General features: G+C 44.2%; 1 protein-coding gene across 4 annotated transcripts in view; it reads right to left on the reverse strand.

Moving 5' to 3' along the window:
- Positions 1-3,146: 3,146 nt before the first annotated feature.
- The window catches only part of SERTAD2 (SERTA domain containing 2), a 107,141-nt gene continuing 85,861 nt past the window's right edge, over positions 3,147-24,426 (reverse strand). For all 4 annotated transcript variants that reach the window (XM_073672163.1, XM_073672164.1, XM_073672166.1 and 1 more), the window contains one exon: positions 3,147-12,103. In XM_073672163.1, the coding sequence (XP_073528264.1) occupies positions 11,164-12,103 (940 nt within the window). In that variant the 3' untranslated portion in view covers positions 3,147-11,163. The remainder of the gene's footprint in view (positions 12,104-24,426) is intronic.

Genomic DNA, 24,426 nt, shown 5'->3' on the forward strand with positions numbered 1-24,426 from the left:
AAGCATGGGGGGAAATTTCTCAAGATTACCTCAGCAAATTAACAGCTAGAATGCCAAAGGTCTGCAATGCTGAAATTGCTGCAAAGGGAGCATTCTTTGACGAAAGCAAATTTTGAAGGAGAAAATTATTCTTTCAAATAAAAATCATTATTTCTAACCTGGTCAATGTCTGGACTATATTTTCTATTCATTTTGCAACTCATTTGATAAATAAAAGTATGAGTTTTCATGGAAAACACAAAATTGTCTGGGTGACCCCAAACTTTTGAACGGTAGTGTAAATCCATCCACAACCTGTCTCCTCCATACATCTGTGACCTAGTCTCCCGGTACTTACCTGCACACAGCCTCCGCTCCTCACAAGATCTCCTGCTCTACTCCTCTCTTATCTCCTCTGCCCACAATCGCCTACAAGATTTCTCCCGTGCATCCGCCCTACTCTGGAACTCTCTACCCCAACACATCAGACTCTCGCCTACCGTGGAAACCTTCAAAAGGAACCTGAAGACCCACCTCATCCGACAAGCCTACAACCTGCAGTAACCACCGCTCCACCATACCGCTGCACAGCCAGCTCTACCCTCACCTACTGTATCCTCATCCATCTCTTGTAGATTGTGAGCCCTAGTGGGCAGGTTCCTCTCTACTCCTGTATCAGTTGCCGTCAAGTTTTGTTCAAGATTATTGTAATTATTTTTGCTATGTATATCCCTTCACATGTAAAGCTCCAAGGAAAAAATGGCGCTATAATAATATATAATAATAATACATCTGACACACTGAGAAATCTGCTGCAAGCTATGGTGGGGAGGTGTCCTTCTTGTGTTGTTCCCTGCTTATGATTGGTCAGTATCAGAGAGAGAAGTACGCGCCCCCAGATACTTTGATAGTTAATATGTCCACAACGGAGAGGCGAAATAAAAAAAAAAGTTTTATTCTGCTCTTTAGCCACTATTACATGGTGTTTACAGTTCAACATGATCAATTTGGTGAAAGGTCCACTGTAAGATTATCGTGAATGGGAATGCTTGTGCACAATAATCTAGCAGTCTAAACAAGCTGGCAATCACCCAACCAACAAAATGGGCTGCACAATTGTTCTCAGCAGTGCATCATCCTGCGAAAACAGGACGAGCGCTGCTGAAAACAATGGAAGCCTTTGTGCACTGAACACTATCTGAAGAGGGCTCTGCCTGTGCAAACAGGCTACTAAACAACTATCAGGAAATATTTTATGATCGGCGGTCGTTTATTGATCACTCCCCAACTCTTTGATTGACAGCCTGCTCAGCAGTATGTATGTGCCGCTGGGGCTGTCAATCAAAGTGCTGCGGAGTGACTACAGCAAGTGCACTGTAGAGGGCACTGAGACTATAACAGCTCCCTGCAGCGCCCCAATGACTGGAAATGAGCACCTGCAGGATGTACCTTAATTTTCTCCCCGTATTCTCGGCTGCAGTAAAACAGGCAGGCATAATTTAAATGCTATTTACCTGCAGATTAAATCTATATCTGCAGGTAAATGGCATTTTTGGACATGACCGGTTCCCTTTAAAGGACAGAGTGCAAAACCATTCTTCAGATCTCATACATCTACTAGCGACACCCTGCAAGAAGTGTTTCTTGACATGGGGATGTATCTCCTTAATCACTCGGACATTGCTGCTCACTCACGTCATTCATTCGGCATGTCGCATCCAACATTCCATATATCTTTTGCATATTTTTTTGCAGGACACACATAATATATTGCATTTTTTTTTTTAGGTATAGTGCTGCTGAACATACCAAACTAGAAAGTTTAAGGTTCAGGTGTCGTCAGTCTTAAAGTTTGTAAAAGTTTGAATGACTGCAGATTTCTTCCCTCTTACAAGTTGCTGTTCAATCCTTAGGAATACATGTAGAGACAATACATAACAGAGTTGCCCCAGTTTGTCACTTTAGTGGTTAAAAGTTCTTCTGAAGAAATTCCTTTGACACCCTTACATGTTGCCAATACTGTATGATTTGTGGTTGCACATCTGGGCATGGTTTGCGGTCTTGAGCTTTTTGGCAGAATGGAACTTTTTTGAACAAGTTACATTCATTTCACAGAGCAATTCACTTAGTGTTGAGCTTTATTACAAATTATATTGTCTTTTTGGGTGAACTAAGCAACCTTGTAATAGTTAATCCTTATTGCTCATGTCCCCCTAGCTACCCCACCATTTTAAAGAGGAGCTTTAAAAGGAATAGGTCATCAGGTTTTTGCAAAATAATCTGAGAACAGCATAATGTAGCTGCAGAGACCCTGATTCCAGCGACATGTCACTTACTGGGCTACTTGCTGTAGTTTTAATAAAATCACTGTTTTATCAGCAGCAGTTTATCACTATAGGACTAGTAAACCGGCTGCCAGGTAGTCCTCCATATTCATGATCTTTGTATAACTCCGCCCCTACCACTGATTGGCAGGTTTCTGCCTATGCACAGGGTAGGCAGAAAGCTGCCAATCAGTGATGTGAGCAGGTTATGCAGAGCTCAGCATTCAGAGAACTGCTAGATCTGCAGCAGAGAAAAGTGTGATTTTATCAAAACTTCAGCAAGCAGCCCAATAAGAAACATATGCCCCGACATCAAAGTGGAATAACAAAACCCTGGTGACCGATTCCCTTTAACTTGATTTTTTAATTTAAACTCCAGAATCAGTGGATCAGCAACAAATGGAGGAGAGACTCAGTTTCCTCTAATTGCTGCTACTCCACTACTTCTGGAACAGTTTGTCTTATTTTTGTGCCCCTCTACTCCAAAAGGTATGATAAAAAAGGAATGCTCAATATGCCAATTTTTCGTTCAACCAACTGGGTGTTTACCACAGAACTTCTTTACGGATGTTTGCTTTTTCTCCATTGCTAGCCAATCTAAACGCAGCTACAACATAGAGGGGAAAAAGGGAACGCCCACAAAGAAGGTGGCAGCTGCAGCCTGGCTCAGCATCGTCTCCTGACATGAGATTTATCTTACACACTGAAGCACAGAGGAGTACACCTTTTTTCTTACAGCCAGCTTTGCAAAAGCTTGACCAAATTTTTTTTCTTCTTTTTTTATAAAAAGCTCAAGCGTAAAAAAATACAAGCAGCAGAACAATAATACAACTTACAGAAATGTTTCTTTTAAATGTTTATTGTATAATATAAAACTACAAAAAGACTACTCATTTCCATGTACATTTGCCCAATTGTTTTGCTTTACAGCCCATACCTACAAGTGAATACAGTAATTTGATATCAGACGTGTCTGTCGTATTGCATAGAAAAGGCACAGCTGTAAGGTCTGTAGGAGGAAAATGCGGCCTTCATTTAGACAGTGAAAGATTCATGCATTGCCCAATTTAAAAAAAAAAAATTGTACATTTTCTGCAAAGAAAAAAAAAAAAAATTTGCATAAAAGTCAGAAGTTTGGTGTTCTAGAATTCGAAAAACACGTAAAATTATGGAAAACTTTTTTTTTTGTTTTTTTCTATTGAGGGATGTGTCACTCAATGATGATTGCAAACAAATCAACCGCCCGGGATTAGAATTTTTTTTTTCCCCCAAAAAAACAGCGCCATTCTTGTGGCTTTGTCTGGTATTGCACCTCAGCTGCATTCACTTAAATGGGGCTGTAATAACAGGCACTGCCCATGGGGAAAAGTGTGGCATGTCTGGAAGAAAAAAAAAAACTTTTTTGTAAAACAAGGCACAACTTATAATTTGATGTTTGTTATAGATACAGTAATACATATAAGGGTAAACTTAGAAATATTTAAATAAATTTGGGATAAATTTGTAAGTGGTTTTGGAAATATAACTAAAATCCAGTAAAGGGCAGGCACAACGTAATTTGATTTATTTCATACATCATGTATAGAAATGTAATAAAATATTTTTCTATTGATAATTAACAGTTTATTGTGTATAATACCTTAGGCTTCATCAATATAAACAAACAGTCACCGAAAAAAAAGAACCAAAACCGCTAATAAGGCTCCATTCATGATCTGACTTAATGGTTACTATAAGCAACAAGTATGCAAATTGCCTCTTCAGAGAGGAAGACTTGAACTTTATAGCGCCACCTGTTGGAAGCAGCAATCCTACAAGTCACTATCGACCCTTTAACGAGCAATATGACTTAGGATAAAAGCCAAATCAGAATCTCAATTTGCAGACATGGTGTTTCGGGGTTTTGCTCCTCGTCAGTGCAAAGTATGAGAACTGTTTTGGCTAGGTAACCAACAAGTTAAGTTTTTCTAAGACAGTACTTCAAAGTACATCCTGATGGGTTACTCTCGGGCTCTGATGTCAAAGGACCCTCTGCCACATTAGATGACACCAGAATTAAAAATGGCACATAAGAGGTGAGGGGCCAGCTTAAATTAGCAGAAGTCAAGCCGTGGTATTCCCAATGTCAACCTGCATTATTAATGGGATTTTTTTTTAAACATATATTTGGGTAGATCATTTATTAAAATAAAAATGCAATAAAAGCTATAACAATAAATAGTGTTAATATTATATTTTACAATAATAATTTTAATAGCGGAGCTGTTTTGGACAATAAGCAACCAGTATGAGAACTTTTGTAATACTTTGAAAAAGTTTAATAGTTTTAAAATCAGCTGTGTACACATTTGGAAATTCCAACTGTCAAGAAAAAAAACAAAACTTAAAGGGCTTGTCTAAAATAAAAAAAATACATAAAAAACAAAATAGTTCTGCTTTCTTGCAGAAACAGCACCACCCCTGTCCATGGATTGCACCCCAGCTCTATTGAAGTAAAGTTTAGTAGGCAGGCGTGGAGCTGTATTTGACAGCAGCCATGGTTTTTACAATACAGGACAACCCCTTTATCTCTGGGATTTCGAATACTAGAACACCAAACTCTTCTTTTTTTATTACTTATTATTATTTTTTTATTTTAGTTCTGCACCAATGGAAGGGTATGGCAAACATTTTCCTATCCTTGCCTCACACCCACTTTTGAAATGGACTTGCATTCCTAAAACACAGTACATTCCTACCATACATTCTGTACATGTTACAATCCAGATGTTAGCTTCACAATAAAATAAATATATTTACAAAAAAAAAGAAACAAAAAACAACAACAAATAAAAAAATAACTTAGGGAAACATCACTTCAAAATTATAGCTGATCGGCTCTGCTCAGTTCTTGTCATATCATTGCACGTGAGTGTGTATAACATCTTTTAACCCTTACACTGATTTTTCTCCTCAAATAATTTTATATAAAAAAAGTATATTAAAGTAAGATGCTCTTAATGGACTGGATTCGTTCATGTGGCATAAAAGTTAAAAAAAAAAAAAAACAATAAAAAAAATACATATATAATAATTAGAATTTGCCAAGTATCAGAAGAGTAGCCATTTTGTATTTATTTCTTTAGTTTTTATTATTATGTAAAAGAGTTTTCACATAGGATATGTTGGAGAAATGCATTTTCCGGTACAAGGTAGGCAAAATGTCCACCAATTTAGTTTTTTCTTATCCGAATAGGTCTGAAATTCTGTGCAAATAGACAGGATCAAAGCTGTTTTTTTTCTGTTACACCCACAGCCATAATGTTAAATGATACAATCCAGGCTACCTTCAACCACCACTAGAGGGAGATAAGGAGCTTACTGCATACAGCTCCCAGTCTGAACTCCCCCTGGTGGTGGCTTCAGGTAAGCGTAGAAAAATGTTATTTCCTCTATAGTGGTAAATCTCCCATCTGTAATGGGACTGATTCAGAAGACACAATAGGATATTGCAATTTATTTATAGAATATTTTAACTGGCTTTAAAAATGTAGCTTAAATGCCCATTCATCCATTATTGCATATTGCCATAAATGTTGAACTCTCTCCAGTTTATATCACACCATTGTTAGAAAATTTGGAAAATAATAAATATTATAAATTATAAAATTTCATTGCCTTGAATATAAAATTAAAACAAAAAAAAACACTATTTAAAATAGTTTTAAAAATTGAATCATCTATACAAAATGGCTATCTTTCCGGGCCTCAGTAGAAAAAAAAAATATACATAACATAAAATACATAACCATATCACCTTTATTATATATTTACATATTTCAGCATGGTGTTGCCCGGTTGTAAACTCATTTTGTAACTTAAAATATGTCCCTTATATAATGAAATCATACATGCTATAAAATAAATAAACTTAAAAGAAATCTACACGTTTTGTTTAGCAAATCATTTGCAGCTGAGTAATTTCACATTTCCCATGCGCACATATATATATATATATATATATATATATATATATATATATATATATATATATATATATATATATATATAAAAAACTTATCAAGCAAACGTTAATACAAGCCTTTCACAATCATATACTCCGCTCGACCGTAGCCATTTCGTAGGCTCCTTTGTAAATGTTGTCAGTGTGGTGCCTTAAAGTGCCTATCACAGACAAAGCCAAGCTGAAAAGGCAAGAAGTGAGCAGAGACCGCTTTATAAAATCGCCGGATGACATAAAACTTGATTTAAAATTTCTTAAATAAATTAATATAAAAGTAATCAATACACATATAAAATAGTAGGTTGCGATCTGTAGTTAACAGCTAAAAGTACCATACAGAAAGCAAAGAAATACTGCACAGAGTCTGGAGAAAGGTCTTGATACAGTTTTTTTTCCTTTAAAATCAGCAACACTCTTCCAAAAGTTGCATTTGTTTCTGATACATGATTCTTAAAGAGGAGCGTTCACCAGATCAGTTTTTACTTCTATTTTTTATTCCTGCTGCTCTCCTGAGTATGCCATTTTTAGTTTTGTTCAAATCCGACATACGGTTCCGGAGATATGAGCCTTTTTCATTAGTGCTACTTTTTATGGTCTTCCAATGGGGCGTGTCTCACAGGGTAATTATGCAGAGCACGCCCCCAGAGTATCCCGTGAGCCACTCCCCCTTAGTAAAGACCATAAACATTAGCAGTAAATAAAAAGGCTCATATCTCTGGAACCGTATGATGGATTTGTAAAATACAAAAACCAGAATACTCAAGAGAGCAGCGGAAATAAAATAAGTGTGAAAACTAGTCACTTTTGACTTTGTTATCGGTCCCCTTTAAGATCTTGTAGTAAGAAGGTGACCCATTAAAGACGGCCGCCTAATGACATTTTTGACTTGCATCCACCTTACAAACATAGAAGACGACACAGTTTTCAAAATTAAATAGGAAGGATAAATTAAAGAAATTAATATTTTTGTTTACACAAAGTATTGGTAAGAGTGAACAAATATACAAGAAACTGATGTAAAAGTATTGAAACAGCAAAAGACAAGTGATGATGTCACTCTTGACAAACCCATTAAATATGGGAAGATTTGACTTCTTCCTGCTTACAGACAAAATCTCATATACAATGGAAAAAAAGTCTTCTGCAAAGTGACCCAAATGAAGGCAAGGCATGTACTGCAATGGTAATAGTGTGTTGAAAAGTAATGTGTTACCCTATAACAACCAGTACAATTTTTTTTATTTTTCAGTTTGACCACAAATATCCACTGGCTTCTTACAGCATTTTCCTGCTAAAAATTTACCACCAATGCTTTTAGCATCAGATGCGGAGTCACTTCATAAATTTGGTGGGAACCAAAAGAAGAAAAGTTTTTGATCGCGCAAGCCCATTTTATCATTAATAAGGACGATAAATTGTATATAAATTGCATACAAACCCAGTTATGGGCAATTTATGATTCTGACATTGGTTACAGAAGCACAATGCCTGCAAGACATGGAATACAATGTCTATGTTGAGAAGAATGTTGCCTGCTAAAGTTCATCTGTGCCCCTTTTTGCCCTACAAAAATGTGAATGAGGCATATTCAAGACTGATAGAAATATATAAGGGTTTCCCTATAGAATTAAATCAGCAATGGTTCTTATGAGGTAGCTGGGATGTTTATATGCCTAAGAAGACCGAACAGAGTTTGATGAAAAAACATCCAACTAGACTGGTCTGAAGAATTTGCTTTAAATGGGTTCTCCACAATTTTGAAGTAAAACAATCTCAGTTTTGTGGTGGGGAGGAACTTAAAGGGTTATTCCCAACTGGCAAGTGATCATCAATCCACAGGATAGGTGATAATATGCTGATCGCTGGGAGTCCGAATGCTGGGACCCTAAAGAACAGGATTCTGAAATGTTCTGTTAAAAGAATCCCGGGGTGGCCATATGTGCATGCCACTGCTCCATTCATTGTCTATGGGACTGCTAAAGTACAGCGATCAACTATCACCGACAGTCCCATAGACAATGAATGTAGCGGTGGTGTGTGGATAATAACACCTAAATTTACCACCAGTGGCGATAAACTATAAAAGGGCAGATATATTCCCTAACTCCACTATAAACATACCCATATAGGTCAACAGGATGAATTTTGAATTACTTAAGGAAAGCTATTTTGCATACCTTTCCCAGGGAGCATTGCCTTAATGACTCTCTACCTTTAGCTGGATCTTCATATAGCATATAAGTACCTTTTGTGATGCCGGATCCTTATCTCCTCCCAACATCATCTGTCATGGAAGAATTGGGAGGCCTCAATACAAATTTGACTGTCGGCCAAGCCCACCAATATCGGCCAGGCCCGCCAATATCGTCAGATTCGGCCAACGTTAGTTTAATGTGTATAGGGAGACTTAAAGTCTCAAGCCATGTTTTTATTGGAGCTCGCATACAATGAAAATTAATATATGAAGAAAACACTGATAAAGAGTCACCAATGGCAAGCTACAAATATGGAGGGGTAATATTTTTAGGTCATACATGCTCACCATTACAAAAGGTGTATGCTTTATCAGAACTACAGATACAGATGGTCTTTGGTCCGAATTCGGAGGATACTTGACTGGTTACAGCTTAGGTTGTGTCCCTCGTAACACATTTGTTCACTTTGGAGATGAATGGAAAGGCACATGTCTGATGAATAAAAAATGGAAAAAAAACACATGGAGGACATGGCTGTATTTCCCCTACATTATATAGTTGTTCAGGCTTTTCAAGATCAAGGCAAGTAATTATAATTTAGTTGTGTCATATGGCGCTGGACTTTATAAGCAAGTACTTTATTCTGTCAGGCATTCAATGAAGGTGGAGAAACAAAAAGTTGGTTGTGATAACAGTAAAAGTCGGTGAAAACTCTATTTCTTGAATGAACAAACCTTGCCAGATAGCCTATCAAAATTTTAATTTGTGTAACCATTCAGGTTACCTAAACACAGTAGTAAAAGGGTGGTCATGTTTCAAAAACCCAAAGTGTCTTGTCTGGTTTTGAGTTACAAAGGCAACCTATTGATTTAAATAGGCATGATGCAATTTTTAAAGTCCCCTGTGGAGGAGCTGTAGGGAAAGTGAACACTTATCACCCGGCTTGTTCACTCATTGCAGCTGGCTGCTAGTGGTCTCAGCTATTGGAGGCTTCGAGATCTACTTGTTGTGAAGTCGATTAAAATGGACAACCCATTTAATAGCAGAACCACATTGCGTATCATGACTGCCTCTACATATTGCTTATGAAAATTGTCGCAGTTTCCTTGTAACTTGATAACTGTATTGTATGCACTGATATTGATTCAGTCACCAAATGGGTATCAAGAGTGTAATGGTGACAATAGTTCTTGCGTATACATTCATACCGCTATAAACGGGAGATAATTTTAACTTTTTGTTCAGTAAAGAGGGAAGCTATCACCAGAAAATGACCTATTGTTTAATTCATGTTTTTGTGTTCTATTACATGTATTTTTTCTTTATTTGGCAATATTTTTATCACTTTACTAATGTAGTTTTTTCTTTTTAATAATCTTGCAATTTTCACAATGACCACTGGGGCTTTTTTAGGCTCACACTTCCTGTCCTTTCAGGAAGACTTTTCAGCAAGGTTATCATCTTTATCATCAGAGGCAGTATTACAATGACAGGTAATACACAGCTGATAACAGGATCCACCATTCACAATAGCGATGTCACAGCTGACCCTGATTTCACAATGACCTTTGCCCACATTCACTAGACACTTTAATACAAAAACATAGGGTCGGAGTCTGACAATTGTGGCTATGTACATGTGTTGTTTCCTGAAACTACAGGAAGTTAGAGCCAAAAAAGCCCCAGTGGACAGTGTGGAAGTTGCAAGATTCCTATTTTTTTTTTTTTTATTAGATTGTGATATGTAAAAAAAATGCCAAAATTAAAAAAATAAATGAACACAAAAACCTGATTTAAACAATAGGTCATTTTCTAATGATATATCAGGGAAACTGGTGGAAGTCTGTGACCCAGTCAAGTGGAGTCAGGCAAGTGAGAAAATAACACTTTTCACAGGGCGAGCAGAATATTTGCCATTTTAGCAACTACCTCAGTTTCTTTAAACTACAGCTTAAGAGAACCCTACTTTTTAAATTTGCGCTGAACTGTAGAACCTAGAGCTAAAAGGTATGGACCGATATTGTACATTTCAATTGGGAAGGAAATTCATACGCAAATCCCTATCAAAATTACTTTGTCGTTTCAAACATTACTTGTCTCAACACATTTTTTTCTCTTTCTTCTTTTCTAAAAAAATCAATATAATAAATGACAGAATCTGTACAAAAATATAAAAAAACAACATTTGGGCAAGTTGGATCTAAGCAGCCAGGTATATGCAATTCTTACTGAAAAAGCAGTAATTAATGCCTCAAATTTTTCTTCCCAAACTAAAATGCCAAACGGGGGGGGGGGGGGGGGTAACTGATTAGCTAAATAATAAAATTTACCTCTTGCAATAACCCTAATTGAAAAAATAGACAGTTATGCACATGCAATTTACAGCGTTCCCCAACGTAATTTTTGTGCTTATATACGGACAACTTAATTGACGTTTTAAGTTGTCGCTTGACAGTTTTGTATGAAATCTTCAGTGGACTGTGGTACGACCTTCTTTGGAGACGGACTTATAAAGGATCTCCAAAGTGGTCATACGGAAGGCACTCCAATACAGCGTAATGCAATATCTAAACAGGATCCTTGTTTTCCAAAAAAAGGCAAAAGTATGCATGCACAGTGCTGTGAATGTGGGGTAAGGAGTTGAGGAGTATGTAGAGTTCTTTTATGACCCAACCAAAACTTCCATTATGTGATCTAATTCTGTGAGGTCCATCTTAAAAGGCTGATTTGGGGTTACCGGTTGGTTGCTATAAGGAGACAAAGTTTTGAGGAGTTCATCCGGTGCCATTTTCGAGGCTGCTCCAGCATTGGATGTGCAAGGGTCAAAATCGTACATGGACGTGTCAATGTCAGAAAAAAGGATGTCATCTAAAGTTAGGTCAGTAAGAAAGCCGGTGGAGGTTGTTAATTCAAAATTCCCTGGAAGAGAATCCATTAGTTTTGGCTCACTGGTTCTATTCTCTTGCGTTCCCTCAGGCTTAAGGGTTCCTGCTGCAACAGGTTCATCTTTTAGATGGACGGCTGCTTCTACAGCTGCCTCTATGGAGGTAGACGATGGACATAGCTCCTCAATTTCATCCAATGCTGAGGAGAAACTGTCTTTTACTGGCTGGACAAGAGGCGGTGGTGTTAATTTGCTGCTAGAAATATTCTGCTGGACTGTTTGGGAAGTGCAATATGTGTCCTCCTCAAGCAGAGAGGCAGGAGTGAGGCAAGACTCTAGTGGTGTAGTGCTTATTAAGTCAGTGGGTTGGAGAGGCTGGGAGTTGAGATGGCTAAAAGCAGGCTGAGCCTCCTGGAACGTGTCGCCAAGAGGATCAGAAGACTGTGAAGTGCTAATAAAAACAGGCTTCAAGCTGCCTTCTTGTTTTAGCTCCTCCTGTATCCGTCTCAACATGTTATTAATTAAAACTGTTTTCTGCAAGCTTGGCTCCGTCAGTGGCCTGTGGTTGTAGAGTTTCATAATGGAAATGTTGAAGATAGTCTGGCGCTGTAAAGTGTAGGATACTTTCGATGGCCCGTCTGTTGGAGACACCACTTTGCCTTCCAGCCCATCTTCATGCTCGTCAAACTTTCGCTTTCCCGGTTTAGCCAACATATATCTAAAAAACAAGGGCAGAAGAAAAATTAAGCTGTGAATTGTCAAATTGTGAGTGTCTTCTCAAAACAGCCAGAGTCAAAATTAATTTGGTGAAATTAATTAACAGCATATTATTGTAATACAGTCAACAATCGGCCAAGACATTAAATGGGTTGTCCACTACTCTGACAACCCATTCTAAATCCCTTTGTCCCCCCCCAGTAAAATAATAACACCTATACTAACCTCCGATGCGGACGCTGTTCCAGCAGTGTTGGTACTGGCTCTCCTGGTGATTGCATGACCTTGTTATGTCACAAGATCCCTGTAGCCAATCAGCGATTGGTTCACTCTCCCCTCCTTCACCCAAATCAAGACATCTGGAGGAAGTGAGAGAGCCACTGGATGTCAATTACATCTGTAGGATATAAGACTGAAGCCAGCCCTGATTGACAGCAGGGATAGCATGACATAACGATGTCATGCAAGTCCCAGAAGAGCCAGTGAGTATAAGTGTTATGAAAAATAGGGTACTGTCGGAGTAGTGGACAACCCCTTTAAACCACTCACAGGTAAAGAACGTACATTGATCATCTTCTTACAATTGCACTTGACAGCAAATTATGGGAATGGTCACACGACGTCTTTGAAACAGAAGAAAATGCCAGCAACGTTTTTCCTGCAGCATCTGCTTTGTCGTATTTTGCGTCATTTTTGCTTTGCTGCTGGTGTCTTTTTTATTTTATTTTAGATTTTATATATAATATAGTGGCAGCTGGTGGGTGAAGAATAATCAAGTAACTCCTTTTAGCCGCTTCTCAGCTTTTAAAGCCTGAAGGGGTTAAAAGAAGTTACAAAAGATGGAACATATCTACAGCAAGTTGTTTTGACATTGCTGTGCATTATATTTATTATTTTTTAATGAATGCGAGTTACAGGTGTAATCTGCCTGAAAAAAACACTGTGTGCACATACCCTAACAGTTTTTGAAGCAGATGTGTGGAAGCAGGAAAAGTGGGCAAGCGTAAGGACTTAAGCAACTTTGACAAGTGCCAAATTGAAGGTGTTCTGACCCAGTCGTATATTCCTCACAAACAGAGATGTATTATGGGGTGGCCTGCTACACAGAGTTAGCACCAAAGAAAAGTGGTCAAAGAAATGACAACCCAAGGATAGCTGATGCATGTAAGGAATGAAGGCTATCTTACCTAGTAAAGGTCCACATAAGAGCTACTGTAATATAAATTTCTGAAAAAGTTATTGTTGGACACATTTACAGGTCTTGTGGAGTCCATTCCTTGATAGGTCAAAACTTTTTCAGCGCCACAATGGGGACAGTCACAATATTAGGTAGGTGGTTTTCATTTGACAGCTTAAATAGGTTATAATGCGTTAAAACAAAAAAGCGTTGTATTTTTTGGTCTATGAGTAAAAAATTCCAGGGGTGTGATCATACTCAAATTCCAAGAAAAACAGAATAATTACCCGATGACTTTATCTGGTTATGTCATGTAATACAATTTAGTAGTGAGCTTGTTTGTTCTATAATCTGAACCAAGTTATATGTCAGCAAAAGTATTTGTATGCAAAATGTTTGCTCAGACAGGCTCTTCTGGTGTCGACAGGGCAAACGTTTCAAACTCCTTGATGATGTTTATGATCATACTTCTGTTAAGGGAATGCACAGGAGGTATTCTTCTTCTAGTGAAAGCTTTCACAGTGGTTCTGACACTTTACTTGTCCGTCCCCCGAGAATTATGAAGAAGATTAAAGGAGTTTGCCGCTACGTTACTCATCCCTCCCGGGTTCAGCATTGAGTCTCCGCCACTGGTCCCAGTGTTGTCTGCATCGGTGATGTTACGTCTACAGCGCTGAAGCCGATAACTGAGCACTGAACAGCTTACACCGTCGATCTTGCAGAGCCGCTTAGTTACTGGCTGCAGTGCTGTAGACGATATGTCAGTGCTGTAGACAAATAATGGACACTGGGAGCAGAGGCGGTCCTGTGAGCTGGACCCGGGGAGGGTAAGCAAATCACAGTTTGTCTTTTTTATAAACAAGCTGTAGCTGAGGGACATGGGTTTTCCAAAGCCGCTATACCCCTTTAATGCAGAGATTGTCCTCAAATGATATTCTATGGGGCTGTGCACATGTCCAATTTTTTCCTTGGACTGAGCGGTCCGCGGAAAAAATGGGGAGTCCTGTCCAATTTTGATCTGGGGGATCTGATCAAAATAGGCAATGCAAGTCTATTGGTCCGGGAAAAAAATCTGACCGCACTCAGATTTCACCGACTGTAGTCGAATTTTCATGGACTGACAATATGGAGAAGGTGGACAAACTTTATTTTGTTCTCTCCACGTACAAGAAAAAACTGATGCCAGTCTGATCACACTCTAATCAAAGTCTGATCAGAATAAATTGGTCCGTTTTTTATGTATGTGGAGAAATCGGTTGTGTGAACCTATCCTTACTAAGAAACTAACATGTAGGGACTGAACATGACATTAATTTTTGTTTTCACTGTTAATTGGATTTACAGTGCTGCACATTTCTAAAAACCAAAAACACTTGAAATTTTTGCCAGTTAGTTCTCATTTTTTTATTTGCATTAGAGAAAAAAATGGGGCGTTCATCAGTTTAGTGAATCCAACTTTCATCCGTTTTGGTCATTGTGTACATTTTTGCCATCAGTATAGCATCAGTTTGTCTCATTTGCAAAAAAAACAACCCAACAAATCCAGTCTTCTCTTACCATTTTTGAGTTTATCCAATCAGCAGTGCCCCTTCGTGACCTACAACCCCAGAGTGTCCATTTTTACATACAAACAAGATAACACTAATAGGTATTTGTGACTTAATCCATACAAAAATAGCAAATGATTGGTTCTGAAGTCAACTCTAAATGTGCCAGGGTCTAGGTCCACTGGATGACCCTCTGGAACTTTATCCCCTACAGCTATTCTACTATGCGCTTTTCAAGTGTTTTTGCTGCGGAATTTCCGCAGCGTAAATGCTTGCAAAACGCTTGGTAATACGTGCCCCATGAACCCCAATGAAAATCTGCATGTTCTGTGCCCATGCTGCGGAATTTTCCGCAGCGGATTTTCCTTGCGTAAAAATCCGCAGCATGTCCATTATTTGTGCGTTTCTGCATGCGGATTTGAGGTCCCAAAGCATTTGAAAAACGCAAGTCAAATCCGCATGCAAAAACGCTGCAAAAATGCGTGTGCAATCCGCAAGCGTTTTTTACTGCCAAGAACATGCAGAAACGCTGCAGAAATTTTCTGCTTCAATTCTGCATCGTGGGCACATAGCCTTGCTTAGACTTTTGTTGGCCCCAGTCATGTGGTGCCAGTGACGACCTTCAGGGATGCCAAGACTGCTGAAGCCAGCGATTGGCTGCAGTGGTCACAGCATTTACAGCCAAAATAAACAGAGACTGATACTGACCACTGGAGCAGCTATGGGGGGAGGAGAGTGTTGCTTATTCTTTTAATTGCTAGATATTTTTTTCAATCTTGGACACCATATTTTCTTGAAAAAGTAATTAGTGTTGGAGAATTTTTTTTCTTGCATGTCGCATTCCATCAGCCACGACAGTAATCTATGGGCACTGCAGAGGAGAATGAGTAACGCCTCTTACCTCCTGACCGCGGCTCTTCTTTTGATTAGTCGGCCTGGTCCGACGTCATATTTCCATTGAGATGACGTCATGCTAGCCAAGATAATCAAGAAGGAAAGCCACGCATGTCAGCATCCATCTCCTGTGCGACGGCCACAAACCATGTCGTGGCTGGAAAGGGACGCGCAAATTGATTCTAAAAGTAATGTTTCTTCGGGGAAAATACTTATAATGGAACATCAAAGCTTTAGGAAAAAAGAATCTTCATTGTATCAGTGTATTAGATTGGAGGGACCTTAGCAGCCCATAGGTGCCATGGTACACATCCTGTTAGAACCCTCCTGTTAGTTTTTTCTATCTTGTGTTTTGCGGTCACGTGACCACCTGCCTTTATGACTCACCCCCTGGGCCAGTGCTGTATTGCGGCGCGCGTGCGCGCGGGGGATACCCGGAGCCGGATCCGATGGGGGTAGTAGTCTTCGTGTGGCGGTGACCCGGTCCGCGCCCAGGGTGGTCAAACTAAGTGGCGGTTATTGGTATGATGGTATTAGTGTCCGACTACGCCACCCGTTGAATGCGGTTATGAAACCACCGCTGCAGGGCAGACCGCTGAGGCCGGTGGTATAGGTGTGCAGCAATGTTGATATAACCCCCAACGGGAGAGGTATGGCCTCAGGGCAGCGGATGTGGATGATGTTGGGAGTGATGGTGTGGATGTCCCAGCACTAACGGTGCGACAAGGAAGCACGGAAACGCGAGGGTACAGTTCAGGGTCTTTACTGATGGTACAAGGCAAATTCCCCCGGGAGTACTGGCTAGTAGTTGGGGCCTGGTTAGTCTGCGAGTAAGCCGGAGTTCCCCTGGCCAGGTGGAGTTGTAGGCCTTCCCGTTAGTCTGTACCCTTCCTGGCTACCCTGCTTTCGGCGGTTACAAGTAGCCCACGTCCCTGGGTATACCGTGTGGTGCTCACCCGTATGGCTGGTGACCTGGGGCCTCCTGTTAGCCTCCGCTCCGGGATGGCAGTGCTGGTCCCTTCGTTGTGACTGAGCCTCCGGGCTTTTATGGCCAGAGGACCTGGAATCCCCTGCCGGATGGATTCTGCTGCTGGGTATATCTTAGTCCCCACAGCCTCGGACTCCTGTGTCCGGTTTTTGTACCTTCTCCCAGGGCGAGCTCTGCACAGCTCCAGCCCCTGGCGCTTCTCCTTGGCTCCTACAGAGCTCCTGATGTCTATCTGTCCCTGTTTCTGCGTGTCCAGACCAGACTCCGTCTCTGTCTGGAACTCCTCTCTCTAACCCTGCCTCAGCCCCAGTTTATATAGGGGAAGTTCTTCCCCTCCCAGGACTGGGCAGGAGGTGTGGCATGCTTAGGATTCCTGCCCAGGAGACCTCCCACCTGCTCACAGACGTAATACTGCTATTACTGTGGAAACCAGACCCCTGGGGTGCCACATTCCCCCCTAGTGAAATTTAGTACTCCCGGACTAAACATAACAGGGTATAAACAATAACAATTAAATACATGAGATGGTCACTGCGTGTCCGTAACCGGGAAGCAATAAGGGTGTCCATTTCACCAAAGAACAGGGAGCCGTAACCAGGTAGGGGTCTGTCCTGCCCCGAGTCTTTAACAGTCTGTAGTCCATTCCTGGGTTACGCTCCAAACATATTTACAACAGAGTTCCGGTTACTCACTGTCCATAACCTGTCAGTCCATATAAAGAAACCTGTAACTGAAAAACATAATTAGCAACGGCTACAACAAAACAGGTAAACATAAAATAGTTAAAGCAACTAGCCAACTTAGATTCTCCAACGTACGGGCATCTGGCCTCTGGTAACCCTAGTGGACCTACGGAGCTCACTAACTGGTCCTGCACTACAGGGTGTAGGAGGTGTTATGGGCAGGCTGGGCAGCTTTCTGCGCACTCTTTGGCTCACTAGGGGCACGGCAGGCTCACTAATAGCAGAGGGTTGATCCTCCTGTACTGCTGGTGTGGACTCTTCTGCCTCTTGGGTCGGCTGCTCTTCCAGCTCTACTGGTTCTTCTGTAGGCACTTGCGGGGCTGGCTGGAGAAAGGTGAGGACGGGTACCACGACAGCACCGTTTACTTGTGTCCAAGACCGGGGGAAGTCTCCGAGTACAGTCCTGATCATTTCTTCCCTTTCCTCTGCGGGTCGAGGGTTTTCTTGATCTTCTTCTTCAGGGCTTTGCAGCTGCTCGGGACACTTCTTCAGGTGGTCTCTGGAGACAACGGCTGTGGTTTCTCCTCCATCCTTACTGATCACGCAAATCTTTGGGCTCTCATGGCTTGATGGCAGTACGGTGTACGGGTCCTTCTCCCACTGGTCGTCCAACTTGTGGAGCCGTCTTTTCCTCTTCAAGACCTGCTCTCCAGGTACCAGGGGAACAGCGGGAGCATACTGATTATAAGCCCTCTCTTGCCTTTCTCTAGCTTGAGACAGACTTCGCTCCACGCTCTCCTGCACTTTCCGATACTGCTGCTGCCGCCCTGTATCCCAGTCTGCCTCTGGCGAGGTGTCCTCGGGCGTCAGGACTCCCATATCCAGGTCGATAGGCAGCTTACCGGGTCTCGCTCTCATTAGGTAAGCCGGGGTATAGTTGGTAGAACCTACAGGGATGTGGTTGTATAGGTCCACCAGATCAGGCAGCTTCTCAGGCCACATACTGCGTTCTTCCAGGGGCAATGTTTTCAGGAGGTCTATCACCACCTGGTTCATCTTCTCGCAGAGTCCATTAGTTTGTGGGTGATAGGGCGTTGTTCTTATCTTCGTGCAGCCATACAGGTTGCAGAACTCCTGGAAGACTTCCGCTTCGAAGGCTGGCCCTTGGTCTGTCAGCACTTGGTCCGGGTACCCGTGTGGACGGCAGAAGTGCTGCTGGAAGGCTCTAGCTGCTGTTTGAGCTATTAAGTCCTTGACCGGGACCACCACCAGGAACCGGGAGTAATGATCTACGATTGTGAGGGCGTAGACATACCCAGATCTGCTTGGAGCCAGTTTCACATGGTCCAGGGCTACCAGTTCCAGTGGCTGTCGGGTGATGATGGGCTGCAAGGGAGTCTTCTGGCTGGCACGGTCCTTCCTTCTTAGGTGGCACGGTCCACACTCTCTGCACCACCTCTCGATGGCTCCTCTCATGCCTACCCAGTAGAACCGTTCACGCAATAAGAACTCCAGCTTCTTCCACCGGAAATGTCCTGCTCCGTTGTGGTACGCCTCCAGAATCATAGCCACGTCTCGTCTGGGGACCACTACCTGCCAGGTCAACTCATGCGTTCGAGAGTTAACCATTCTCCGGCACAACTTCTCCCTGTAGAGGAACAGCCTACTTTTCTCCTTCCACAGTTGCTTAGTCTCCTCTGGGGCGTCTGGGTCCAGACTGGCATCGGCTTGGGTCAGCATTTCCTTCACCAGGCGGACTGCAGGATCACTGTCTTGCGTCTCCGCCCAGTTGTAGTGGGGCAAGGGATTGAACGTCGCGGAGCGCCTGTCCTTCACACGGTTGGAATACAGGGTAATCCCATGACGGTGGAACGCAGGGAGCTCAACTTCTTCCAGATCTTCTGGATCTTCCCCTATGTCCGGTAAGTTCGGCATTCTAGACAGGGCATCCGCGTTGGCATTTGAGCGTCCTGCCCGGTATTTGATGGTGAATTCAAAGTTGGACAGGCGAGCCATCCATCTCTGTTCCAGAGCACCGAGCCTTGCAGTGTCCAGGTGTGTCAACGGGTTGTTATCCGTGTACACGATGAATTTGGAGGAGGCAAGGTAATGCTTGAAACGTTCGGTCACTGCCCACACTACTGCCAGGAACTCCAGCTTGAATGAGCTATAATTCTCAGGGTTCCTCTCGGTGGGTCGTAGCTTTCGGCTAGCGTAAGCGATTACCCGTTCTTTTCCTTGCTGGATCTGGGACAGCACGGCTCCTAGCCCGATGTTACTTGCGTCCGTGTGGAGGATAAAGGGCTGGCTGTAGTCTGGATATGCCAGGATTTCATCCCCCTGGAGGGCCATCTTCAGCTGGCAAAAGGACTCCTCTTCCAGCTTTTCCCACCTGAAGGGCGGCTTCTGGTTTTTGGCTTTCCGAGATTGACCTATCAGGAGGTCCTGCATAGGGGCTGCCATTTTGGTGAAACCGGGAATGAATCTTCGGTAGTAGCCTACCAACCCGAGGAACTGCCGCACTTCCTTTATGCTGGAGGGTCTTGGCCAGTCCTCAATTACGGTGATCTTATCAGGGTCGGGAGCCACTCCGTCAGCACTCACCACGTGTCCCAGGTATTGCACCTTTGGTTTCAGGAGGTGACACTTGGAGGGTTTCACCTTTAGGCCGTAGTTTGCCAGAGCTTCGAACACTTCCGCCAGGTGTTTCAGGTGATCCTCGTAGGTCTTGGAATAGACGATGACATCGTCCAGGTATAACAGGACCGTCTCGAAGTTCCGGTGTCCCAGACAGCATTCCATCAACCGTTGGAAGGTTCCTGGTGCGTTGCAGAGCCCGAACGGCATACAGTTAAATTCGCTGAGACCCATCGGGGTGGTGAATGCGGTCTTCTCCCGGTCCGCCTCTGCTACAGGAACCTGCCAGTACCCGCTAGTGAGATCCAAAGTAGAGAAGAAGTTAGCAGATTTTAATGCAGCTAAGGACTCTTCTATCCTTGGTAACGGGTACGCATCTTTGTGTGTGATACGGTTGACCTTCCTGTAGTCTACACACATTCTCATAGGGTTGTCTTTCTTTTTCACTAAGACTAGTGGAGCTGCCCAGGGGCTACAGCTGTCCCTGATTACCCCGGCCTCCTTCATGTCTCTAAGCATCCCCTTGGCGTGTTGGTAGTGTGCAGGGGGTACGGGTCGGTATCTCTCCTTTATGGGAGGATGGTCTCCCGTGGGGATGTGGTGTTCTACCCCCTTTACTCGCCCGAAGTCTAACGGGTGTTTACTAAACACTCTCTCGTACTCTTGAACCACCCGATAGACTCCCTGTTTCTGGTGTGAGGGAGTGGAGTCAGTACCCAAATGTAGTTGCTGACACCAGTCCTCCATTGGTTTCTTAGAGCCGTTACCTTCCTCTGGTTGAGATGGAGGCAAGGGTTCCACGGCCTGTACAGAATTCTGGTTTATGGTGAACAATTTGGCTAGCGTGGCATACCGGGGCAGGTGTACTTCTCTCTCCCCGATATTTATGATGCGAACGGGCACCCTCCCATGGCGTACATCGACCACCCCCCGTGCTGTCAAAATGGTGGGCCTACTGTCTGAGTAGACGGGTTCTACCATTGCTTGGTAGTCTCTACCTCTTAGACCAATAGCCGCCCGGCACCAAATCATCATCTCACTTTTTGGGGGCATGGCAATAGGGAACGGGTCACACATTCTCACGCTACCTATCTCACCACCAGATAGTTCCACCTGTTGCCGCTTCATCAGTGCCCGGATCTCTTTTTGGAGCACACGCTGCTGGCCGGAACTGGCGTTCTTGGCCACCTGCTGTAAAATGAGAATCACCTCTGCAAGACAATTTTCAATTACATTGGTTCCCAGGGTGATTCTAGGGTGACTCTCATGACGGTCTATGTCCACTATAATCAGTCCTTGTGCCGCCAGTTCGACTTTACCGATCTTAATGGTCACCTTTTTGAATCCCACCTGCAGCACGGGCTGACCATTGCTGGCGATGATACTCAGGTCGTCATCTGGGTAGCGGGTTATGTCCGAGTCATTCCAGTACTGCTTGAAGAGCACGTACGGGATGGTGGTGATCTGTGACCCGGTGTCTAGTAGGACACTCATAGGAATGCCATCCAGTACCACAGGCAAGATTGGACGTCCCCCTACGTATTTATCACGCCAGTTTGATGGGCCTGATGGTCTTATGCCTGGGGGTTGGCCCTCTACCCCAGGTTGTGCCCGTTTAAATGACAGTACCTTGCCACATGTCCGGGTTGATTGCAGCGGCGGCAGATGGGTCGTCCATCCTCGTTGTATCTGTCGCTGGGTCTTCCTCTGGCCGGTGGGGTCCTCCTCAGTCGGCGCCACGGGACGTCCTCCGGTCCGGATGCCAGCTGGATCTTTCCTGGAGAAGAGACCTGTAAAGACTGCACAGTTCTGGTTAGCGCGGCAACGCTCTTAGTCAGCTCTTGGACCTGATGGTGCAGGTCTGTAGCCGGGTCACTGTTTAAAGCCTGCGCATCAGCTCCCACAGGCTCTGCAGACAAGGGCGCCGTCCCCTGGTGGTAAGTGATAGCAGGGTGCCTGTGGGTCACAGCGCCACCTGGTGCCGGTTCTCGGAGCACCCGGATGGCTCTGTCCTTGAATTGTGCAAAGTCCAGGTCAGGGTCCTGTAAGGCCATTGCCCGCAACTGGGTCCGGTGGGCATTGCACAGTAGACCCTCAATAAATTGTTCAGTCAACAGCTTATCTTCATTTCCCACGCTGTCAGGGTCTGCCTGCTTAATGGCTCTCAGGGCCTCTTGTAGGTTTAAAGCATAATCTCTTATACTCTCATGTGCTTGCTGTTTGCACCCGTAAAATCGGAGCTTTATTTCGGCTGAGGTGCGGGTGTCAAATGTGTCTTTCAGCCGGGCTAGTATCTCTCTGACAGTCCTCTTCCTCCCAAGTGGCCAGGACTTTACCTCCCTTTGGGCTGCCCCGATTAATTGGGCCACCAGGATGCTCACTTTTTGCTCTTCTGTGAGGGGGTACACCTGGAAGAGGCTATCCAGTCTTTCTCTAAAGTCATTTAGGGTATGTGACTCCCCTGAGTACTGGGGTAGCCAGGCTGCCCCCGGGATATAGGGCATGGTGAATGGCATGACTGCTGCAGCGGTTGCGCTGGCGGTGGCTGTGGCAGTGGAGCTCCCCTCGGTGTCCGGCATCCTCCTCCCCCCTAGTGGACCGTGGCCTACCTTGCGATGCTCTTCTTCCGTAGGCCGCGGCTCCGCAGTCGATCGTCGGGGTTGAGGACCTGGCATCGCGCTCCGATGACGTCAGCGTCGCTCTTCCTCCCTTCCAGGACCTTGCGCAGCGTCAGCGTGGGGCGGAGCTTCGGATCTCGCGCGCTTTCGGCGTCCACGCCCCTCTTCTTCCTGCTCGGCGTCCCGAAGATGGCGTCCGATGGCGGGAAGCAGCTGCGGATGGCGGGAAGAAGGCAGAAGACGGCGGGAAACGGTCCAAGATGGCGTCTGATGGCGGGAATCGGCTCCGGATGGCGGGAAACGACTCCGGACGGCGGGAAACTTCACCACAGGTAAGTATAAAAGTCTCTTTTTCAGGCACGCAGTACCCGGTGGTTGCGGGCATGAAATCCTGCCGACTACGCCAAAGTTGACTCACCCCCTGGGCCAGTGCTGTAGTGCGGCGCGCGTGCGCGCGGGGGATACCTGGAGGCGGATCCGATGGGGGTAGTAGTCTTCGTGTGGCGGTGACCCGGTCCGCGCCCAGGGTGGTCAAACTAAGTGGCAGTTATTGGTATGATGGTATTAGTGTCCGACTACGCCACCCGTTGAATGCGGTTATGAAACCGCCGCTGCAGGGCAGACCGCTGAGGCCGGTGGTATAGGTGTGCAGCAATGTTGATATAACCCCCAACGGGAGAGGTATGGCCTCAGGGCAGCGGATGTGGATGATGTTGGGAGTGATGGTGTGGATGTCCCAGCACTAACGGTGCGACAAGGAAGCACGAAAACGCGAGGGTACAGTTCAGGGTCTTTACTGATGGTACAAGGCAAATTCCCCCGGGAGTACTGGCTAGTAGTTGGGGCCTGGTTAGTCTGCGAGTAAGCCGGAGTTCCCCTGGCCAGGTGGAGTTGTAGGCCTTCCCGTTAGTCTGTACCCTTCCTGGCTACCCTGCTTTCGGCGGTTACAAGTAGCCCACGTCCCTGGGTATACCGTGTGGTGCTCACCCGTATGGCTGGTGACCTGGGGCCTCCTGTTAGCCTCCGCTCCGGGATGGCGATGCTGGTCCCTTCGTTGTGACTGAGCCTCCGGGCTTTTATGGCCAGAGGACCTGGAATCCCCTGCCGGATGGATTCTGCTGCTGGGTATATCTTAGTCCCCACAGCCTCGGACTCCTGTGTCCGGTTTTTGTACCTTCTCCCAGGGCGAGCTCTGCACAGCTCCAGCCCCTGGCGCTTCTCCTTGGCTCCTACAGAGCTCCTGATGTCTATCTGTCCCTGTTTCTGCGTGTCCAGACCAGACTCCGTCTCTGTCTGGAACTCCTCTCTCTAACCCTGCCTCAGCCCCAGTTTATATAGGGGAAGTTCTTCCCCTCCCAGGACTGGGCAGGAGGTGTGGCATGCTTAGGATTCCTGCCCAGGAGACCTCCCACCTGCTCACAGACGTAATACTGCTATTACTGTGGAAACCAGACCCCTGGGGTGCCACATTTATATTCCAGCTCCGCCCTTTTGGCTGTGCTGGACTTCAGTGTTTGACTGTTTTGCTAGCCTTGTGCTTCGGTGCCTATCTCTTTCAGTTCGCTTGGTCCTCTTGGACCTCTAGTACTTTTTGTCAGTTTGTCTTTTGTTTTCTGCAACAACTTCTGTTTAGGAGGTGTATCATTTTTGTCCCAGTCCTTAGTTCTTTTAGGGACCCCTCCCCTTACGCTATATGTCTTCATTCAGACTAGCCGAGGACTAAGGCGGGTCTGTTCGCTAGGAACAGGCAGCCCGCTACATCGTAGGTATTCAGCTTAGT

This window comes from Phyllobates terribilis, unplaced genomic scaffold (assembly GCF_046119375.1).
Source record: "Phyllobates terribilis strain yellow unplaced genomic scaffold, ASM4611937v1 Scaffold_3__8_contigs__length_932513732, whole genome shotgun sequence".
Taxonomy (NCBI): domain Eukaryota; kingdom Metazoa; phylum Chordata; class Amphibia; order Anura; family Dendrobatidae; genus Phyllobates; species Phyllobates terribilis.